Source organism: Rana temporaria, chromosome 9 (genome assembly GCF_905171775.1).
Source record: "Rana temporaria chromosome 9, aRanTem1.1, whole genome shotgun sequence".
Classification (NCBI taxonomy): domain Eukaryota; kingdom Metazoa; phylum Chordata; class Amphibia; order Anura; family Ranidae; genus Rana; species Rana temporaria.
In genome coordinates, this window is record NC_053497.1 from 102,698,232 (window position 1) to 102,717,400 (window position 19,169).

At 43.6% G+C, this 19,169-nt stretch overlaps 1 protein-coding gene across 4 annotated transcripts in view; it reads right to left on the minus strand.

Annotated features, from left to right (window-relative positions):
• Positions 1 to 19,169, minus strand: part of GARNL3 (GTPase activating Rap/RanGAP domain like 3) — a 295,858-nt gene that overhangs the window by 34,461 nt on the left and 242,228 nt on the right. For all 4 annotated transcript variants that reach the window (XM_040324016.1, XM_040324018.1, XM_040324017.1 and 1 more), the window contains 6 exons: positions 17,244 to 17,348; positions 16,952 to 17,026; positions 12,316 to 12,427; positions 11,410 to 11,508; positions 3,169 to 3,285; positions 2,478 to 2,629 (listed from right to left, as the gene is read on the minus strand). In XM_040324016.1, the coding sequence (XP_040179950.1) occupies positions 2,478 to 2,629; positions 3,169 to 3,285; positions 11,410 to 11,508; positions 12,316 to 12,427; positions 16,952 to 17,026; positions 17,244 to 17,348 (660 nt within the window). The remainder of the gene's footprint in view (positions 1 to 2,477; positions 2,630 to 3,168; positions 3,286 to 11,409; positions 11,509 to 12,315; positions 12,428 to 16,951; positions 17,027 to 17,243; positions 17,349 to 19,169) is intronic.

The following is a 19,169-nucleotide window of genomic DNA, read 5'->3' on the forward strand; positions in this document are numbered from 1 at the left end:
ACTGAAAACCAAGCGGATATACACTGCCAATCAATAAAAGGGGGACCTCACATCCTAATGGTGGCTATATATATAAGCTAAACCAAAGGAAGGAACCCAACATTATTTATTTGCCTATATACTTGTACACCACTTAAAGATAGATAGCCCTTTACCAGGCCAGCAGCGCCATTTCCCCTAAAACGTCAACAGTTCAGAAACATGTCTGGCAGATGTGATGGTGACCAAAAAGTCTACTTTTCTAGGGGGACATCCCTGATATGTTCATTTTTTTTTTTTTCAAGGGCATAGAGAACCAAGTTGATGTTCCAAGAAAGCACAGGGTGATGCAAGGGAAGCACAATAAGATATACACCTTGAACTAAGGTGCTTACAAGAAAGAGTGAAGATAGTGCTTTGAAAAAGAATGGACAATGCCAAGACCTAACCTTTAAGAGTACTTAAAGGATAAGTTCACCTTTCAAAAAAATAAAGAATAAATACACATATCTGTGCAGGTAAAAAAGTGCTTTTATAATTTTTTTCTTACTTGAGCCTGCAGAGTGTGGCTGCAATGTCAGGCTCCTGCAATGCCTTCCTCTACCTTGGTGCCCATATTCCTGTATGGACTTTCAGTTACAAATCTGGAGGACAGAGAAGGCTGTTTCTGAGGAAATGTAGTATAAATGCAGAGGATTCTGCTTTAGTCAAAATAGGCCACAGATTGTAGGTCTGAAATAAGATGAGTGTTTCGCGGGCCTTCGGCAGAGGGAATGTTCACCCGTGATTTTGCATTGGTTCCATTTCACCTTGTTTCTGCCATAGGTCCAAATTATGGTGTTTTCCTTTGGGGTAGACACAGAATAGGGTGCAAAGTATAAGGTATGCATGTTTGTAAGGAATATGTGCTAACCGAGGTGTAGACAAACTCTCATGGCCTAAGCGTTCTAGGTGGAATTAGCATTAAAGTAGGCAACCAGTGGTGTGATGAGCGGTTGAATTTTAGCACCAAGTTAAAAATTTTTACACTGAAGTGAATAAATTCCAAACAGCCCCATTTTATAAATAAATATTGGTTTATGTTCACTGTATTTGTACATTACCAATTTTGTGTGTTTTTTATGGTATTCCCAATTTGGTGACTCTCTAATTAAGTTTATCACATGGTTAAGGAGTAGTGCGATTTAATTCTTTTTTCTTATTCTGTTCTTGTACCAATTGTTTACATTATAGTCACAGCTCTCCAATTGAACATATTATAATTGTGTTACAGCTGTTCCCTTTTTTAGCATTTTTAGCGCAGTTTCTTTCCCTTTTCCAAGACGCCACATCTGCATGTGCAGGAATGCTGTCTCCTATGGCAACAGTCTAACACTTTTTAACACAAATGTAACAGTTCCTATCTCTTTCACTATGACCTCTCTTTGTAGTTCTTCAGCCCACTGAGCTCCCAGTCTATCACTAGACCAGACAATTCACTGCCACTGAATCCCTTGAGCTCCTCCAATCTTCATGGTGGTATCTTCCTCAAGCGTCACCCCCCGCTTCTCTGGTGGGTCTCTAGCTTGGCACTCAAGATACCTCTCAAGCTTCACCCCAATGGCCTGCTCGGTACCTGGCTTGACACACAAGGCTGCTCTGCAAGCGTCACCTCTGCTGGCTGGGTCCCTGGCTTGATACCTACTGAAGTTTCCTGATTCTTCACTGTCCCAGGTTGGGGAGAATACTTTGCCAGTACTTGCTTCAGTTATTCACTGATGTTCCTTAGTGATCGCCCTACCTGTGCGCCCCCCTGCAGCGTGCTCTATGATCGCCAAGTCCTTTGGACTCTGGACGCTGATTACAGATCAGGGTAAAGGGGCAATCACAGCAGATCTTTACCATGTGATCAGCTGTGTCTAATGATAACTGTCCATGACGTGAACAGAAGCCAGTTATCGGCACTAATTTTCTCACGCTGTTAGCGTGAGAAGAGGAGGGACAATAACTGGCTGCTGTTAAAGAGACATCTACACTAATAATCAGGGCACTGATTATCAGTGTCCTCATTATCCGTGCAGTCCCAACAGTGCCCACCAGTGCTGCCAGTCAAATCAGTGCTGTCTATCAGTGCAGCATGATCAGTGCTCATTCGTGCAGCCTCATCAGCACACATCAGTGAAGGAGAAAAATTACTCACTTGCAAAATTTTAACAAAATTATATCAAACGATTAATTTTTTTTTTCAACATTTTCTGTATTTTTTCATAAAAAATCCGGTGGTGAATAAATACCACCAAAAGAAAGCTCTATTTGTGTGAAAAAGATAATACAAAATGTATATAGGTATAGTGTAGCAATTGTCATTCAAAGTATTGGCCTGGGCAGAAAGGGGGTAAAGGTGCCCAGTAGGCAAGTGGTTAAAGAGCAGGGGATGACTGTGGTTAAATATCTACCCCTGTCTATTATGCCAATTACACAGATAAATGACAGACATTATTTACTGATATTATTCTTACCCGAATGTACTGGAATTCCTCCACTGGTGAATATCCTCCACTACTGCCAAACGGATTGTGTCTCCGGGTGATGAGCAGCAGTTTGTTCCTAATGGCCACTACAATTCTGAGCTCCTGGCTGTGATGTGCATTGATGGAATACAAATGGCATCCTGTGCAAGAATAGACTTGTATTAGATATGGCAAAGGTCAGTAATGGGCAGCACAGTGTTGTAGTAAGTAGCACTCTCGCCTAGCAGTAAAAAGGGTCGCTGGTTCGAATCCCGACCACGACACTACCTGCCTAGGGTTTGCATGTTCTCCCTGTGCCTGCGTGGGTTTCCTCCGGGTACTCTGGTTTCCTCCCACACTCCAAAGACATGCTGGTAGGTTAATTGGCTTCTGCCTAAAATTGGCCCTAGTATATGAATGTGAGTTAGGGACCTTAGATTGTAAGCTCCTTGAGGGTAGGGACTGATGTGAATGTACAGAATATATGTAAAGCACTGTGTAAACTGACGGCGCTATACAAGTACCTAAATAATAATAATTAAATTTGTGTCATCGTCAGATAAGTTACAACCAACATCTGCCTATACTGTCATACTCCTGCAGTTAAAAATGTGGAAAAACTGCAAATTGTACACATACAAATCTCTTTATCTTGAGAATGAGACTGTAGAGGAGGGAACAGAGACGACTGTTGATTTACCTTTTGTTTTCTCTAGTTTGTTTTCCCGGCATTCATACTTGTTTCTGGGGATTTGTTTGTCTTCCAGTCCTTTCCTTATGGTGCTGAGACGGAACACATAGAGTCGTGCATCCTTTCCTAGTAGGAGAAGAAGACGGCAGAAAGAATTGAAAATCTTTGGGAAGCAGATATGTAACCAAGTTTTAAACTCTAACAATATTAGCATTTGTGTACTCATCGTAAAATCTTTTTCTGGGAGTCAATTGAGGGACACAGGAACTCTTTAACCTTTGGTTTATACTACCATCTACAGTGCTTTAAAAAAGTATTCATACCACTAGAACTTTTCCACATTTTGTCATGTTACAACCAAAAACGTAAATGGATTTTATTGGGATTTTATATGATAGACCAAAATTGTCAGTCTTTTTTTGTTTATATCGCAGGTGATCAAATGCCACCAAAAATATGTAGGAAAAAAAAAGGACATCCATTTTATTTGGGTACAGCATTGCACGGCCGCGCAATTGTCAAACTAACAATATACCTGTATTACAAAAAATGGCCTGGTCATGAAGGGGGTAAACCTTCTGGAGCTGAAGTGTTTAAACATGTACTGGAAAACACCTGATGTGAACCAGCCCTCAGATAGGGATTATATCCCCTGTCCGTTTTTGTTTTTTCTTGCCATGTGTATCTAATTTGGGAGATTTTACATCACTTCTTGTCTCAAAGCCAAAACAGCAAATGAGGAAATCCCCTCAAAGTGTCACAAGAGTTTACCACATCGGGAGTTATCCCTTCTGATCCTGTTCTGGTGTCCACCCAAAATTTGGGATTTTCTTTCCTACTTGGTAACAACAATAAACAGGAGAAATAGAGAGTGATAATTTCCCTAATGGAAGCACAAAAAAAACCTGACGGGGGTCCTAATCCATCATCTAAAATTGTGTAATACATTCAGAAATTGGTTTATTAAAAGCTTAGAATACACTTACATTTTAGACGATAAAAACCAGCTTAACAAACACAAGTCTGTGCACAGTGGCGGTCAGTACCAGCCTGCTTGTGCAGAATGACTGCTTTTAATAAACCAATTTTTGAACATATAACACTACGGATTGTTCCTACACATGTTGAGACTGGGGACTGGGAAAGTACCATCCATCTGACATTGTGGGATCACTTCATTTGATCGGGAGTGCAACAGAGAGAGTCTCCTTCCTGCTGCTGATTTTTCTAGATATACGTCAATCGTGTGAGATCTGTATAATCTGAGATGATATCTGTCCGGTAAGAGGCGTGTATTTAATGTGAAAAAATGGGTATTACCGCGCTACCAAAGGGAAAAGGGGGGGGGGGGGAAAGGGGTTACAGCTGCGACACTGAAAGGTGTATCAAACCATAAGATAATGACAAAGAAAATAGCGCTGCGCTGTAGGTGGGGGATGGGAGAGGTGTGTAAAGGAAGTAGGATGGTCTGTGTATAATTATAGCAATACAAACAGCATAACATCAAAGGGTGATCAGTGAACTGGTTGACAGAAGTATATCACTTCTATGCATGAGTGCTAATAGGTATCTTCATAAACTCTGTATGGTGAAGTGAAGTGAACAATAAAATACGTGATAAAAGAATGCAATTATAAATATACAGTGTGCGTCACACAGCACCCAAGTGGCTAGGATAAACTAAGCTGAAAAAAACAAAAAAACATGCAGCAGAGCTTATTGATAAGAACGAAAATCAAAAGTCCAAAGTAGAATCCAAAATAGGTAGTGCTGGTGTGGATCCCAACATGTAAGGTGAGAAACAGGATGGATATCCAGTGATCCTTCAGGGTAAGTGAGGATGTCCCCTTACCTTACTGCTGTAAGGTAACAGCATATAGGTCCAAGCAAGCTTTCCAAACGTATCTGTGTAGGTGGTTATCCAGATAGGCTCTAATTCAAGGAAACACAGGTCCCTCTTGGTGGTCACGTCTCAGGACGGCCTATGCGTGACTTCCTCACTCCTGAGGAAGTCACGCATAGTGACGAATACGCGTAAGAGTCCACCGAGAGGTACTGGAGGTGACGTTGGCGAACTATCTCCCTCGTTTATATGCCTGTTTTTATCTTAAACCATGTGAGTACCCGTTTGTATTCTTTCTGCTTAATAAATTTTTAAAAACGGTATCACACTATTGGTGCTTTATCCCTCTGGGTGCGAGTCATTGGCCGTCCTGAGACGTGACCACCAAGAGGGACCTGTGTTTCCTTGTAAACAAACCGGCGTCATGTGATGACGCCGGTTCCTCCCTCCCCTCTCTGTACCGATCGGTACAGTGTGAGAGGAGAGGGGAGAGAGCACAGGCAGCAGCAGTGCTGTGGGCTGGATCTGTGAAAATTGCAGTCACAGATCCAGCCATCAATCCCTCCATGCTCAGCCATCCCTGCCCAATACTCTGCCCCACACTGTGCAATCCTTGCAATACTCTGCAATACCCCGCAATACTCTGCAATACCCCGCAATACCCCGCAATACCCTGCAATACTCTGCAATACCCCGCAATACCCCGCAATACCCTGCAATACCCTGCAATACTCTGCAATACCCCGCAATACTCGGTACAGTGTGAAAGGAGAGGGGAGAGAGCAGAGGCAGCAGCATTGCTGTGGGCTGGATCTGTGAAAATTGCAGTCACAGATCCAGCCATCAATCCCTCCATGCTCAGCCATCCCTGCCCAATACTCTGCCCCACATTGTGCAATCCTTGCAATACTCTGCAATACCCCGCAATACTCTGCAATACCCCGCAATACTCGGTACAGTGTGAAAGGAGAGGGGAGAGAGCAGAGGCAGCAGCATTGCTGTGGGCTGGATCTGTGAAAATTGCAGTCACAGATCCAGCCATCAATCCCTCAATGCTCAGCCATCCCCTGCCCAATACTCTGCCCCATACTGTGCAATCCCTGCAATACTCTTCAATTCCCCGCAATACCCTGCAATACTCCGCAAAACCCCGCAATACCCTCCCCCACCCCTTCTGCTTCTACCGACTCAACCCTACAATCGAAGCCAGGATTGTTTTTTTATTTTATTTCAGGCTTCCCAGCCTAGAGGTGAGATGTGGGGTCTTATTGACCCCACATCTCACTGTAAAGAGGACCTGTCATGCCATATTTCTATTACAAGGGATGTTTACATTCCTCATAATTGTAATGAAAGTGATAAAAAAATTTAATTTTAAATGACGCTTTTTACGAACGGCGCATGCGTCGTCCGTGAAAGTCCCAGTGTGCATGCTCCAAATTAACCCGCAAGAAGCCAATGACGCCCAGCCCTATTGCGAACGACTTACCAAAAACGACATAAAATGTTCAAAATTTGACGCTGGAACGACGTCCATACTTAACATTGGTACGCCTCATATAGCAGGGGTAACTTTACGCCGGGAAAAGCCTAACGTAAACGGCGTATCTGTACTGCGTCGGCCGGGCGTACGTTCGTGAATTGACGTATCTAGCTGAGTTACATATTTCTAAGCGTAAATCAGTGTACACGCCCCTAGCGGCCAGCGTAAATATGCAGTTAAGATACGACGGCGTAAGAGACTTACGCCGGTCGGATCTAATACTAATCTATGTGTAACTGATTCTAAGAATCAGGCGCATAGATACGATGTCTCGGACTCAGAGTTTAGACGGCGTATCTGGAGATACGCTGGCGTAACTCGTACGAGAATATGGGCCATAGTGTTTATAACAAAGAGAGACAGTTCTCACTCAGATGCAGTAGATGCATCATTCACCCATCCTCCCCACACTTTGTCAAATTTTGACAGAACCCTTCTACTGATCGCAATAAATTATTATTCTGGCCAATGAATTTAATCAACGGCCAAAGATTGACGTGCAAAATGCATCTAGACGTGTTTACATGCGCCAAGATTTTTTTTGTCAAAACGCTGCTTTTCTGAGGAAATGCTTTTGGAAGAGCTGGGTAAACGCCCTGTGTTCATGAGGCCTAAAACTTTATACAGTCTGAAAGTTGACCACACGGGGGAGCCCTTAGCTTAATTTTCGGCTAGAGGTTTTACAACAGTAATGTTACCATTTTCTACTCCATAACCTTCTTCCCTAGCTAGGCTAAATGATGCAACTCTACAGGGGAGGTAGAGAGTGTCAGTGTGGAGATGTCTCCTCTTGCTGATTTATGATGCTGCTTTGAATCTAACGTGTGAGTTTGTTCCCAAACAGAAGTAGCATCCCACGTGTTGACTGTGTCATCCTTAACGCAGTGTTTCACCCTGTCGTTTTCAGGAGATTAGTAGAGTTCCTTGTCTGCAATACCAATAAGTATTTTAAAAGGGTATAGTACTATAATAATAATCTAGTCAGTTGGGAAATTTGTTTTTCTGTCCTATTCCTTAGTCTTGTTTGATCTTCACTACTCACTCTGCTAAGCAGAAGGGGAGTTGCTGCAGAATTCCCGCATAAGAAGCATTTCTTTGATATGATCATTGAGGGACAATGTCTCTAGCAATTATTTGGAGATACTATTTACCTATGATGCTACGGGCAGCAAAAGCACCCTTTCACTCAGGGAAAGAAGCTTATGGTACAGACTGCAACAGTCATCCCATTCTACAATTGTTAGGAAAACTATTTTTTTATTCACTTCTCGATGAGACCCTCTAGGCAGAACTTCTTGCCTTGTCTACTATGTGCATTCCAGGTGTGGACAACTGGAAGACAGACTTCCTGTCAGGGAGCCAGTACTTGTGCAGCTAATGCTCATGTGGATGTGCTAGTACATAGACAGACTCGGGCTAGTAACCAGTGTGCACTGACACATTGGCGTATTCGTAGCATGCACTGGTGCACGCCTGCACACGTCAGGTCCCTAGAATGGTGCCAATCTGCCTATTTAAAGGAGGTCCTAACATGTGCTGATTGCTGGATGTTCTTCAGCTCTCTGCGATTCTTGTTCCTGAACTACCAGGTTACCCTGCTGCCTTACTACTTGTAACTGTCTGTTCTTGGATTTCTCTCTGACTCTCTCCTGATCCCGGCTTGCTGTTTGACCTTGCTCCTGTTTGATCTCCTATGCTTGACCAGGCTCTGCTCCTTCTCCCTTTGCTCATCTGCGTATGACCCTGGCATGGCTCCTGGCTACGTCCTCTTCTCCAATCATCTGTCCATGTATGACCTTGGCTCCAGCTTCCAGACTACATCGTTCTGCCTGCTCCTTGGAACATGATTACCAGATCTGCCTTCGGGGTCCAGTCTGGCATTTCCACACATTCAGTGCACGGACTGTCTACCACTGCTGACCATGAGGTGTTGCCTTACCTGCATTAACCACTATTCCTGCAGACCATCCCTACTGATCAACACCTGTCATCCATGTCCCAGCACCCGTGCTACCCTGAGCCTTGCATGCCTGTTTCCACATTTAGGTGTTTTTGAACCAGAGTTGCAAGGGAAGCCCTCTCACCACTTTGGCCTTTACCAAGGTAAGAGACACTTCTTCAGCCAGGACCCAGGGGAGTGTTCCCAGGTGCAGAATGCTAAATGTGGACGTCACAGCCTCCAGCTTCAACAACAAACTAGCCAGGTTTGTTTACTGATAAAGAAATACATTGCCTAGCCCTAGAAGACATCCCAATGCTCTTCACCATTCTGCTAGCTGGCAAAGTTCATCATGTGTTTGTGCATGCATGCTGCAAACTCCAGGAGCTGTGCATTTTTTCTTCACTCCTGGACCTGCAGAAATCCCTGCTGTACCAATCTCAGACTGTCTCCTTCCAGTCACGGTTCCTTTCAGAGGGAATTTGACAGGCACTGAGGAGGTGTTATATCACCTCCTAACAAAACATATAAATGTAGCGCTAAAGGTTATACCAAGTGATAAAAACGCTGTGTATAGAAATGAATAATCATGTATCTGAGTACATATAACGAGTAAATATAAAGAAAAAAGTCTCTATAGTGACAAATATAAAATGGTGATAGTCCAATGAAGGTAAAGATGATGCTGCCATAATCCAAACGTGACAAACGATGTCTAGGAAAGAAGCCACCACCATCTGGAACGAGGCTTACCGGAAATATTGAACCCTGAGGAACATACGTTCAAAAGGGTCAATCAAGCATAATGAAAATCCTGTAGGACCAGTCATCAGCTGCAGCTCACATATGACATCCAACGCTTCAAGGCATGAAATGGGTGTGAAGTTTCTAGCCGGACACATTTCTCTGCTGCACCACGGATTTCTGCATGCAAGGAACAGCAAGGACCCTACAGTGGGTGTATTTGGGAATACTTCACACCCATTTCAAACAGGTGGGTCATTCCCCACAAGCATCTATTACCTACTCAACTTGGGCTTCGCGCCTTGAAGCGTTGGATGTTGTAAGAGCTGCAGCTGATGACTGGTCCTACAGGATTTTCATTATGCTTGATTGACCCTTTTGAACGTATGTTCCTCTGGATTCAATATTTCCGGTAAGCCTCTCTCCAGATGGTGGCGGCTTCTTCTTTTTTCCTATACATCGTTTGTCACGTTTGAATTAGGGGAGCATCATCACCTCTTCATTCATTGGACTATCACCATTTTTATATATGTCACTATAGAGACTTTTTTCTTTATATTTACTCGTTATATGTACTCACAGATACATGTTTATTCATTTTATGTTCTTTCCACTTGTCGATTGGTTTTGTAGCTGCTTACCATCTCAGACAGTGCAGAATTATTCTGTTTTTGTTTCCGTTATATCACCTCTTGACTTATCCCCATAATGCCAAGTTGCAGCGCAGTGTCGCTTGTCAAACTCTGCACGCCAATTTAAAAATGTCACGGCCGTGGTATGTGAATAGCTTTGGGCCACTGTTATTTTACAGTTCGGGTGGGTGGCTGGGGGGCAGTAGAAGAACTGCAGCTCAGCCAGCTGTTTTTTTTACCACCTCTTGACCACCCACCTGAAAGGGACCCATTTCATGAGCAGTTGTACCTATTATTCTTAGCACTAGGCGTTTGTTTTCTATATATTTATGCAGGTCAAAAATACAATTTTGAGCAGAATTAAGTTAGGCTCTCCACAACGATTCCAGTTTCCCATGTGGCCCCTTGGAAAAATGAATTGCCCACCTACTTCTGGGGTAACAAGGTTGAGCAAAGCTGGTTTACAGGATCGGATTCCACCCGTTCTTGTCAAGGTGCACTCTACTAGATCTGTGTTTTTTTTTTTTTTTTTAGCATCAAGCTATTTTTTCGAGACTTGCAAGACTACAACCTGGTCTTTTGTTTTCTAAGTTCAGGACTCTAATTCATGTGAACCTGTCATTAAAGTATATATGCCACATAAATCAACAGGGCATATATCAGGGGTTAAATTAGAGATCACACAGTTTGTTTTTTCGGAGAGATCCTGTCTGGTAAGAGGATCAGCAACACATGATGAGAAAATATGATTTTTTTTTCAATACTGTATATATCGTTACAGAGGACACATACAATTTCGGCAAGGTTTCTTACACATTAACACACATTAATAGAATTACACAATTGATATGAGAATTGTTTTACCTGCTAAAGGACTTGTACTGCTCAGTCTTGGGATTTATATACATCTGCCACACTGTAAAGCCAAGCTGGTCCTAGATCAGAAATTCAGCTGTCTATACGCCCTGGCCAGCAGTAAAGTAGAAGTATAATGACTTTTCCAGCTGTGCAGTATGGCAGAGTTATGTAAATTACATTAGTTGAGCAGAATTACAAATATAGTATAAGGTTATATAGATATTTCATGCTATAGGAGTATAGGACCTCTAATACCTTTCAAATAATGTCTCCAGTGGGGGAGACTCAGCAACATGCCCCATCACCCCCAACATTAATATGATACGCAAGCCCTATCTTTGGTGCAGTTTTAGCTAAACAAAGACCAAAAATATGGTAACAGGGTCCCTCCTATTGGGTGACAGATGGAGCTTCTCCTATAAGGTGACAAATAGAGCCCTTCCTATAGGGTAAAACACAGAGACCATCTACAGGGCGAGAAGGTACAGCCCCTTAATAGGGTAACAGGTATAGCACCTTCTACTGGGTGCAGGTACAGCTCCCTCTTTAAGGTGAGAGACAGAGCCCTTCCTGTTGGCTGACAAAATGAGTCCCTCTCACAGGTTAACAGAAAGAGCCTCTCCTATAAGCTGACTGTTAAAGCCCCTACTACAGGGTAAAGCCCCTTTAACAAGATGACAAGTGGCCTCACCTTTGTCCACTCGGGTGAGGAGGAGATCCAGCATTTCCAGGACATGCATCTGTTTTATCTGCAGTGTTTTATCAAAAACTGCAATTTCCGGCTGGCCATCTGTGAGAAAAGAGGTCATTCATCAGTACTGGGCACAACATACCATACACTGCTGGAGTGCCAACCTGTGCCTAAAACCCCACCTTGAGAGAAATAGAACAGCCTCCTGCATTCCTATTTACAGAAGAACATGGAGTGGATAATGTTCACATCGTCCAGACTTTACACACACACACACAAAAAAATGTATAACAGGGGGAGATCCAAATCGCTCAGACATTAATCTCTGTTTTATCCGTCTCCAGCTGGGGAAACATTAACGTCTCGCTAATTTGTAGCCTTCAACAGCAAGAGCTAAAAATAGCCAGTAATTGGCAATGGCGCATTACATTAATAAAACAAGTGAAATAAATGAATCAATAAGGAACTGAACAGCTTTAATGAGACTGCGAGCGGCAAGATCTTACTCGTTTATGCCTCAAAGCTGCAGCTCCGCAATTGTTCCCCTGAGAGAGCCTTGTGGGTTTATTACAGAAAATGCAGTGCTTTATACTGCAAGCTCACCGATTAGATAGACCACCATCTATGTAACTGCTCTTTTTTACATTCACATCACATCCACTATTGCCAAACCCCTAATTAATGAGATCCAGTAACCCATAGCAACCAGCCTTCACCTTCTGGTAGTGAGCCGTGAGCAAAATGGACAAGGATTCCTGGTTCCTGTGTATTAGAATGCAATGTGAACAAAAAGGAAACCTGCACATATGGGGTCTACCATTTCTGATCTATCCTTCTAACTTATCTAGCTACCCCACTGTAATGTTGACCCAATGGCTTCAGAGGTGATAATGATAGGATACTCACCATCTATTAGCAACACTCCGGCATCTGTGGACAGGAAGAGTGATGGACCCCAGGAATCGCCATTGATGGCTTCATGGCTGAAGTTGTTGCAAAAACACTGAGACTCCCAGGGCTACGAATTAAAGCAGAGGCATTATTAAATGATCACAATATCTTGTGTTTCTTTATACAGGATAAACATATGAAAAACGGGCCTGGACCATACAATGCTGAATCCTGGTCCAGTAATATCAGGAATGGACAGGATCAGCATAGCACTATGCTATGACTAACCTGAATCCAAACAGTTACAGTAAAACATTGGTTTAAGAGCGTTTTGTAAGACAAGCTAAATTCTTAAATAAATATTGACTTGATATACAAGCGATGTCTTGATATAAGAGTAGCGTCATGTCACAACGGAGTATAAAATAGTAGGGAGGCACCTTTAAGTGTAGTAATATGGTTACATTTAATGAAGGTACAACATTTGGAAACTCACATGGTTGATGATTAAAACGGGCACATCTAAGTATGCAGGCATCCGGTGTAAAGCTGTCCGCATAGACCATTCTCCTCGCCGCCATTGATGTCGTCCTTTCCACGAACGATTCAGGCCTCGCTTTCAGATCCCTCTGCTGGAGTCTTCCCGGTCATGATTGCAGACTGATAGCGGTGAGAGCCAGCAGTGAGGAGGATGGTCTATGTGGATCGCTTTACACCGATGCCTGCATACTTAGATGTGCCTATTTTAATCAACCATGTGAGTTGCTAAATGTTGTACCTTCATTAAATATAACCATATTGCTACACAGGCGCCTCTCTTCTCTTTTATACTCAGTAGCTCCTGCTGGATTTTGCTTCTAATCCCCTTGTGGAGGATTCCATTTGTGAATGGTCATTTTATGGTTACACAAGCTATCCAGGGCCGTTTGAAGGAATTTGGGGGCCCCAAGCAAAATGGACATGGAGGCCCCCCAACCCCCCCATGTTCTTTTTACATCCGCCGGCCCCCTCCTCCCTCCCTATGTTCTTTTTATGCCCCACCCCCTGGGGGCCCCTGTATTGTCACATTCTGCTGCCTATCGTAGAATGCTGCAGAAGTCACGTGGCGGACAACTGCGCATGCGCAATGCGTTCCAACCGCAAGTGCAATGCGTTCCACAGGATTTACGACACTACCCTTCAGTAAAACCATCACAATTTGTCACGGAAGTGACATATTAGCATACACAGAGCGAGGGGAGAGAGAGAGAGACACACACATTCAGAGCGAGAGAGAAATAGAGATACTGAGATACATTCAGAGCGAGAGAGGGATACAGATATAGAGATACTGAGAGAGAACCGGGGCTCAGGGGGGTGATTACCTTCCCTATGTGCATTACTTCCGTTATATACAATATATGTACGCCATCTCTCTCTCGCTCTGAATGTATCTCAGTATCTCTATATGTCTATTTCTCTGTCGCTCAGAATGTGTCTCTCTCTCTCTCTCCCCCCGCTCCGTGTGACAAATTGTGATGGGTTCACTGGAGTGTAGTGTCGTAAATCCTGTGGAACGCATCGCATTTGCCGTTGGAGCGCATTGCGCATGCGCAGTTGGCCGCCACGTGACTTCTGCAACATTCTGCGATAGGGAGCAGAATATGACAACACACCCCCTCCCCGCCCGCTACATTACATTTTTTTTTAAAATGATAGGTTACAACATGTCAGCTTATGTACAGTACTTGTGTGCTCTGTTTGTAGCCAGAACCTTTCCAACACAGCAAGTTTTGAGTATTCTCTAGCTCCAGCACAAAAATCAGACAACTCCAGTGGTAGAGAGCCCCCTTAGGGTAAGACTCACAGACATCACATGAGATTTGCACAGCAGTGAGGTGCGAATCACATGTGATGTATGACATTGCAGCAGTGTGAATCAGACATTAATGTGCCCCCTCTTCTACTGTGGTGTTTGAGGGAGCAGCAACCAGGCATGCTGAGAAAGCAGGGACAGGAGGTGTGCAGTCTGTGAGGCTAAAAACGAGCCATTGCAGTGACCTCTGTTATCAAGCCCAAGTAGAGGAGGGGGGGGAGCACGGGGGAGTATCAGAGAGGCACCGTGGAGTGATTGTAAAAACATCAGACAGAGACAGTAGCTGGCTGGAGCGGACTTCACCTCCATTATCAAGCACAGGGAGAGGAAGGGGGAACGCGTGGGAAGGATCAGAGGCATCTGTCAGGCTGGATCCCTGTGATATATCAAGTGTACTCACTGTCACTGCCAGCACGGTTCTTCTACTTGCTGTTATGCCCAAAGGAGTGCGGGAGGGAGAGAGAGAAGTTAGCAGCCAGTGTGCAGCTGCCTGGGAAAGCTTCAGATCACATGGAGACGAGTGAAGACCCCTAAATGCCACTGGGCGCCGGAGGAGGGGCGGGGCCCCAGAGAGTTGTGCAGCAGTAAGCGAGGGCTTCCCTCCTGACAGTGAGTGACATCACTGGTTACTAGACGCCAAGCGGTGCGGCCCTAGCAACCAGTCCAGGAAATGCAGTGGCTGTGCTGGCTGACAGGCTGTGTCCTCCATTGAAACTGTACAGGACCAGGGACAAACATAGGCACCCTAAGCGGCTGCACAGCGGCAAGGTAAGGGCCCGTCCTGCTGGGGCCCCTGGCCAGCTCGGGGCCCCTGGCCAGCTCGGGGCCCCAAGCAGTTGCTTGCTTTGCCTGTTGTGTTCCGACGGGCCTGAAGCTATCACATTGCTATAATCTTTATGGACTAAAAACTGAAAGACCTATGGTTGTGGAACAAATCATTTGAGTTTCCATTATTTCTTATGGGAAAATTTGCTTTGGATTACAAGTATGCTTCCCGGAACAAATTATGCTTGCAATCCAAGGTCTTACTTTATATGAAATGTTCCCAAACTGACCTGCCAACTCCAGAAGGCTCCAGTGATCTTATTCACTGTTATATACATTATTGTCACTTGTATGCATACAGTATTACAGATGTAAAGCTTTAGAATACACAACAAACATTTAACACAATCTCTTCACATCTTTTTGTAACGTTCCCTCTGATTAGTGTCTACACATCTTTGCTGTGCATTGGAAGAAGGAACTGAAGAAGGACATCTTTTAGATGTGGTGTATGTGCCCACTCACAGCAAGCAGACACAATGAGAAATAGTCTGCCATGAAGAATGGATAGGCTGCTGGTAACATTTGTGGATGTTGCTGTAAAAGCAGCTCTAGGGGTGGGAAGGTCACAGAATTAGTGCATATATAAGCAACAAAGGCCACAGCACTGGAAATTTGATAGGGTACCTCTAGTGCTGTGATAAAGTTGCATGTCTTCCAGGCAATAACCCCTCAAACTTTTCTTTGTTCTCTATAGAGTAGTGTGATATCAGTGCTTTTGTCCCATCAGCTCACATACTGCATCAGGGTATTATAAGAATTGTATGTATTGGGGATAAATAGATCCCCTGTTCTGTTGTATTATACCCCCATATATTGTAGAGATATACTTATATTTCCACTACAACCCGTGGGCAGCATCTACATTTAGCCCTGGTGACATGTCAAATCGGAGGCATTTGCCGTCAATGGCACCATCCTAATTGGTGCAATGCCGCATGTGCGCCGCTACACCGATTTCAGGATTCTGTACTACTTTTTGTGTTTTCAGGCCGCAGTTTACATTGGCATCTGTGCAATGATGAAATCGGGAGTGAAATCGTGCAAGTTCAGCTGAACTCGCACAGCTTAATGCCCGCAGCCCAGTGTGAACCTGGGCTTAAAGTGGTTGTATACCCTTTTTTTAAACTTTTACCTACAGGTAAGCCTATAATAAGGCTTACCTGTAGGTATAGAGAATATCTCCTAAACCTCTACGGTTTAGGAGATATTCCCCTCGCAATGTGCCGCTGATTGCAGCGGCGCATGCGCAGGGGGGAAACTTGGCTAAAGGGCCGGCCACCGCCGGCCCTTGCCGGAATGAAATCTCCCGCACGCATGCGCGGAAGTGACGACATCGCCGCTCCAGCCAATCACAGCGCTGGAGCGGCGATACCCGGAAGACACGCCGGAGCAAGACGACATCACGCTCGGCGTAGACCAGGTATGTTCCCTACACCTCGTTTTAAGGTAAGTATTTCATAAGGAGCTAGTATGCGGTGCATACTAACTCATTATGGCTTTTACTTTTCAGGTGTAAAAAACAAATGCGGGTATACAACCTCTTTAATTGATGGGGACATGTATTCCTTGACCCTATTGATAATAATTTGTATCTTACTATACTGTTTTGTTATCGCTACCGGTATTCCCACCGAGAATGTTTAATATTGAGATCTCCCTGTTTAAGGAGGTCTTATGTCTATGGATATTTTGAGGGAAAAAGCATTCTGGTATTTGTGTTCGGTTTAACATCTGTTTGCACTATTGGTTAAAGATTGTGCCTTATATGACATTGTCTTATTACTTAAAAAATAAAAAATTGAAATATAAAAATTGTATTGATGGGTTGTGATGTCATTTAAAAGGATATGATTTGTGTTTTTTTTTTTTTTTTTTGTGGTTTACCATAGCATCTAAACTACAAATAAAACTTCTAGTCATTAGGACATTCCTGTATTTGTCCTAGATAACTGATGGTGGACATCTTACCTCCCTCCGGTACAGCCCTGTGGTGGCCAGACTAGTTGGTGCATCTCCCCTAACTATGGTCTTCAGCTTCAGTGCCTAAAAGAGGTTCATATAATATCATCACACACACTACAACATCACAGAGAACAGACAGCAACATTAGAAGCTTACAGCACTACATTACATACCGTCAGAGATTTGCCCAAGGTTTTTAAGCTATGCAGTGGAAGATTGTGTGCTCACATAGTTCAAGAAATGTTCCGCTGTCTTTTCCAACACATCTCACCCCAATAAAAAGATACACAATACTAACCTGACCAATCCTAACAAACTCTGCCTGCCGTGCCTCTTCTTTTTTCCTTGCAGATTTTGGGGATTCGGGCAAAACATCACTGAAAGATCTTCTGTTTAGCATGTTCTAAAACAGCACAACAAACCAGGAATTAGTGTCTCCAATTCTGACCCACTGTATCAAATACCCTGCACAACTATACCAGCATTCTTAATTATCACCCATTTTAGCCCTCAGTACCCCTACTGTGCCAACTTTCCATTAACTACTTTTGCAATAATCCCAATGTCTCTAGGGAAAACTGTTCCCATTTAGGCTCTGTTCACACCTAGGAATTTTTGGGCATTTTTCTGCTGTAAGCCTTTAGCTCTAAAAACGCCCAACAAGCAAAATCCTATTCGTTCCAATGGCCCCTGTTCACATCTGAGCGTTATCACCTAAAGCAAAACGCCTGTCGCTCAAAAAAGGACAGGAGCTTCTTTTTTGGCAGATTACAGGCATTTTACTGCTTTTACATTGGTGACCTTTACTTTGAAAACGCTTCAAAAATTACAGAACAAATGCCAGGAAAACGCCTGTAAAATAGCTACGTCTATGTCATATGCCTCAAGAATTCCTCTGTTTACGAACTGAAATCCTGTTGTACGTATTATAGGATCAACATGAGATATCAGCTGGAAGGATAATGCTGGTAGGATCAAGTAGAGGTATCAGTGGGAAAGATAAAGCCAAGTTCACACATCTGATTTTCCGTTGATTATGTAGTGTGACTTGGTTGCAACTTGGATGTGTTTCACAGGTTCTATGGGACCAAAATTACACTTGAATCGAACCAAAGTAGTACACAATCCTTTTTCAAAATAGTTCTGTGCTCAGTTGCATTGATGTGAATGGGCACCATTGAAAACATTGTGATTTCCATGACATGTTGCTGAAATCGCACTAGCGTGAACCAGGTCCAATGCTGGAGAAATTAGTGGAAGTAAACAGCCGAGTAACTAGAAGTCCAGTGGGAAATTGTGAGAAGGATTCAGGTGGAAGGGGCAGCTGAGCAAAACATCTGAAAAGATCACCATGATGGATCAGGTGGAAAGAGCAGCAAGACTCAGCAGGTGAAAGAATAAAACACGAGGTATCAAGTGGAAAGACTGTGAAATTCATGTGGAATACCAAGTTTTACAAGATGGATGAGATGGACTGACCTAGATATTTTAGGGGCATTATATATTGAACAGATTTGCTCATAATGTTTTACAGGCCATTCATAGATTCCATATCTGGCTCTAGATTCCCTAAAGTGTATTTCCACTTTTGCAGTTAAAGGGTCACTAAAGGAAAACATTTTTTTTGCTGAAATGTACAGGGTATAGAGACATAATAGTTAACGAATTCCCTTTAAAAATGATTAAAAATAGATAAAAACCTATCATATACCGTATTTTCCGGCGTATAAGACTACTCTAACCCCTGAAATTCTTCTTTAAAGTCAGGGGTCGTCTTATACGCCGGTAACTAAATGCTTACCTTATCCGGAACCGTGACATGCAGATCGCCGTCGTCCTTTTTAAAAAAAAAGGCGCGCCCCTCTTTCTGCTGTTCCGGAACAGCAGTAAGAGGGGCGTGGCTTTTGAAAAATGGACGGACGCGGTCTGCATGTCACGGATAAGGTAAGCAGTGACACACTGAGTCATGTTATTGGGCACAGTGAGGCATGTTGTGGCGCACAGTGAGGCATGTAGTGGGGCACAGTGAGGCATGTAGTGGGGCACAGTGAGGCATGTAATTGGGCACAGTGAGGCATGTAATTGGGCACAGTGAGGCATGTAATTGGGCACAGTGAGGCATGTAATTGTGGCACAGTAACGCATGTAATGGTGGCACAGTCTGGCATGTAATGGCACAGTGAGGTGAGGTGAGGCATGACTAGTAGGAAGGGGGTCGTCTTAT